Genomic DNA, 3908 nt, shown 5'->3' on the forward strand with positions numbered 1-3908 from the left:
CCCAAGTGCTGGGATTAAAGGTGTGCGCCACCATCACCCGGCTATACGTTTTCTTTTTTATCTGTTGTAATGTTAGAATTTTGCTATAAAAATATATCTTAAAATATTTAGGAAAATTAAAAAATAATTCTTTTCTCTTGATGTTAAATTTGAGACAACAGAAATATTGTAGATAATTATTCTGCTTTTTGAAGTCCTGGAAAGGCTAGCTACAGAAGTGGTTATTGATATGTATATAAACTAAATTTGGATTTTTAGTTTTTGTTTTTTTGTGAGTAGTTTTAAAGCTATCAAGAAATGACAGTTAATGATTTTGAAAAATTGGTAGATTTTATAAAAGAAAATAAATACAGAAACATTACAACTTTTTAAAAGAACTTGATATATTCCTAAAAATAATTTGAGTTTGTACTTTAATTGCAAAGCAGTCATGTCTTGAAAGGAGTGTGTATGCTCTGCCTGTGGCATGGGAGAGACAATGAGACTGTAGTCTTAAAAGGATGCTCTGCCTCCCAGGAGATGCAGGCCACTGCCTCCATTCCCCAGCTGAGTGCCAGCAATGCTTGTGCCCAGAAATACTTGCGGTAGCGCTCAGGAGGAATGTGGGGATAAGAGAGTAGAGAGAAGGCTTCCAGGTCAGCTTTGACTTGTTTCTGAAGAGATGAAAAACCAGCTCCCATTTCCTGTGGGAAACGGGGTCCTGGAGTGAAACCTGCACTCCTCCTCAAGTGTGGGAAAGTCAGAAAGAAGTGGCTTCAAGAGATGATTCTATAAGTTTACCGACTTACACAGTTCACAATCACAGGGGTGAGGGTGTGTGGTTAATCTGCTGTCCTGTGGTCTATAGACTTACACCTTGACCATGGAAAGATCTAAACGCCACTCCTCACGCTTGTGAATCAGGCTTTTCAGGGAGCCAGCGATGATAGTCACTACAGAAGGAAGATGCTGATCTGGAAACAAAACGGTTTTACATGGGAAGTGGCTGAGTGTGTGGAGTCCAGAATGCCCTGTCTCAGCCTCTGGGGCTGTGTGGCCACCGTGCCAGCCCACCCTCCAGCCCACTACCCTCTGCCCCTTCAGCTCACCCTCCACTCTGCACCTGCAGCTTCTCGGCTGCTCTCTTCTCTGGACTAAGTCAGGTTGATCCACTTCCTCTACAGAGTCCGAGCCGCTAGTATGCCATGCTTTTCAGAAGGTTTCTTATTTATCTTTTCCCTGTTGAAGTTGGGTGTATTTATTTTGTAACTGTTTTTTAATCATCCCAGCCTAAATACTTCAGTATTGGCTAAGGGCAACTTCTTAAAATACTGCAGGAATGCTTTTAGCACGTGTTTGAGCACACAGTCTAAATCTTCGGGTTGTGCCTAGATTAGGAGCTGACCTTATCGTGCCCTCCAATGACATTATGATCTGCTTTTTGTTTGGGGGGGTGGTTGTTTCTGTATTGGATCTGTTTCCAAGTTTGAGAATAATGAGGCAAATCGCTTTGAAATTTATACCATTGTTTGGAAAGCTTTTGGATGTCTCCCTTTGAAAAGTGACTTTGAACAAGCCCTGATCACACCGCTATGCTACAGTAAATGCTGAAGTAGCATCCTGGCATCCTTCCCAAAAGCACGCTGAAGGAGGCTAGCCGCAGCGCTCCCCGCTTCCTCCACTGCTTTTTACCTTGCTGGCGCTGGTGCAGCTCGTCCTGCGGATGTGCTGAAACCCTCCCACTAGCTCTGCAGCAAAGAATGGATCTCCGAATGCTCTAGAAATGAACGGTGGAGCGAGGCTGCGGGAGGGGGAGCGACATGAATGCCTTCCAGCAGCTGAACAAGAAAGCATTTTAAAATACGGTACTTTTTTTCTTTCAACTGATAAATTTTTGCTTTCTGTTTTCTTCTAGAGAGATGTGGATAATTTGCCCTGCCTCCAACGCCTCTTTCTCAGCTTCAACAATATATCTAGGTACGTGAGAACTCCCAACTCGTCACTAATAGATAACTTGTCTGTGTGGGCTCTAATGCTTTGAGATAGCCAGCGGAGTGGAGAGTTTTACTGTCCTGACAGATTTTACATTTGAAAATGGGAGGACCGCCCATGACAAAGTTCTTTGTTGGGAAAAGGAAGCTCTTGTGTCTTCTGCCTCTGTTGCTAAAGATGATGCAATTAGCAAAGCATAGCCTTTCTTTAGCAGTGCTGGTGGGCTGCGCCGGGTCGGCAGTGCGGATTCACTGTCCTTTGTTTGACAGCCACTGCCTCACTCAACTGAATTAGTTTCTTTCATGAATTATCATCTGCAGTTCGTACAGCCACTGAGCATTTGTAATAAAGCAGGCTATGTTTGTCACTGAGCTGCATGGGAATCGGCCCTGCCTGCCTGCTGAGAGAGTCTCTGCAGAGAAGGGCATTAGAATAGGTGAACACACACATTTTGCTTACCGTCCTTGTCTTATATCATGATGTCTTGTTCCGGGTTAGTGTGGGAGGTCACAGAACTGAAGCAGAGGCAGAGGCCGCTTCCCAGGGCAAAAAGACCTCCACTTCCCTAGTCTGTCCTGCCTCCTTCCCTAGATCTTTGGGCTTGACTCTATGACCTCTTCGGTTTCTCTTCAAGATCTTTTGTGAAAGGGGAATCACTAAGCTTAAAAGCACACTCTTCCCGGACTCCAGGTCTGTGCTTCTGAGCACTAGAAACCATGGGTTTTTCATCTTTCTGTTCACTGCCCCCACCCCCATCCCTGGGTTCAACCTCATCTTCCTAGCCTATATCTCTAAAAGAAAACAGTTATCTGAAGATGGTGAGAAGCATGGAAGTTTTCTGAAGGGCTTTCCGTGTTCCTCTCAGTCTGTGTGGGGCTTTTCTAGCTATCCTGCTGCCGTGTGTGTGTGTGTGTGTGTGTGTGTGTTTGTGTGTGTGTGTGTGTGTGTGTGTGTGCGCGCGCGCATAACTTCTGTTGGCATTGGTTTTCTTCAGGGGATTTCTACCTAAAGACTGCCAAAGCTCTAAAGCGGTAGTTCTCAACCTTCCTAATGCTGTGACCCTTTAATGCAGTTCCTCATGTTATGGGGACCCCCAAATAAAATTATTTTGTTGCTACTTTATAAGTGTAATTTGCTACTGTTATGAATCATGTTGTAAATATCTGATATGCACAATCAGTTTGAGCTGCTGTAAAGCCTTAGATTTCTCCAGTCTGCGGTGAACTAGTTTCTTCTTGTTGTTCGTGTGAGCAACTGAAGAGGTATGTATTTGCTTATATGTAGGTTATGCCCAGGCCCCAGGGCACCAAGCTCTCCGAACTCCTAAACTCTGGGTTTGTAAGGAGTCAGCGTTGGTTGCTTATATACTGGACAACTTTCTTTCAAAGTTGGAAGGGAGGTTCACCCAGCCAACAAAATAAAAATAATGGTTTTTTTTTTCCTTGAAAAAGCATGGTTTCCTAAGAAATTGAGAAATAAGTGAGGCAGCATTTCAAGGTTTTTGTTCTCCTAAGACTGCCTTCTCTGTGTTTCTCCGTGGGCTAAGCTTGAGCTTTTCTATAGTGTTTCCCCGATCTGTGTTGGAGGCAAAGTGGATCTGTTGCTCTGTATTGATATCTGTGGCCACAGGTTTGTTTTTATGGTTTTTTGAGACAGGGTTCTCTGTGTAGCTCTAGCTGTCTTGGAACTCTCTCTGTAGACCAGGCTGGGCTCGAACTCAGGGATGTGCCTGCCTCTGCCTCCTAAGTGCTGAGATTAAAGGCATGTGCCGCCACCGCCCAGTGGCCCAGAGGTTTTGTATCATGAGTACATTGGGTCTGGGGAAGAAAAATCTCTTGGGGATCAAGCCATGAAAACATTTGTGTAAACTTTACTTAAGATACATATATGCACCCACACACTGAGACAATGGGGATGTTCTATCGGGAACTCACCAA

The 3908-nt window shown here is 44.4% G+C and overlaps 1 protein-coding gene across 1 annotated transcript in view; it reads left to right on the top strand.

The window, feature by feature from the left end:
- The window catches only part of Lrrc49 (leucine rich repeat containing 49), a 113592-nt gene that overhangs the window by 46153 nt on the left and 63531 nt on the right, over positions 1 to 3908 (top strand). Inside the window, exon 9 of the mRNA XM_026779106.1 lies at positions 1895 to 1956. Coding sequence (XP_026634907.1) covers positions 1895 to 1956 — 62 coding nt within the window. The remainder of the gene's footprint in view (positions 1 to 1894; positions 1957 to 3908) is intronic.

Source organism: Microtus ochrogaster, chromosome 5, assembly GCF_000317375.1.
Source record: "Microtus ochrogaster isolate Prairie Vole_2 chromosome 5, MicOch1.0, whole genome shotgun sequence".
Lineage (NCBI taxonomy): Eukaryota > Metazoa > Chordata > Mammalia > Rodentia > Cricetidae > Microtus > Microtus ochrogaster.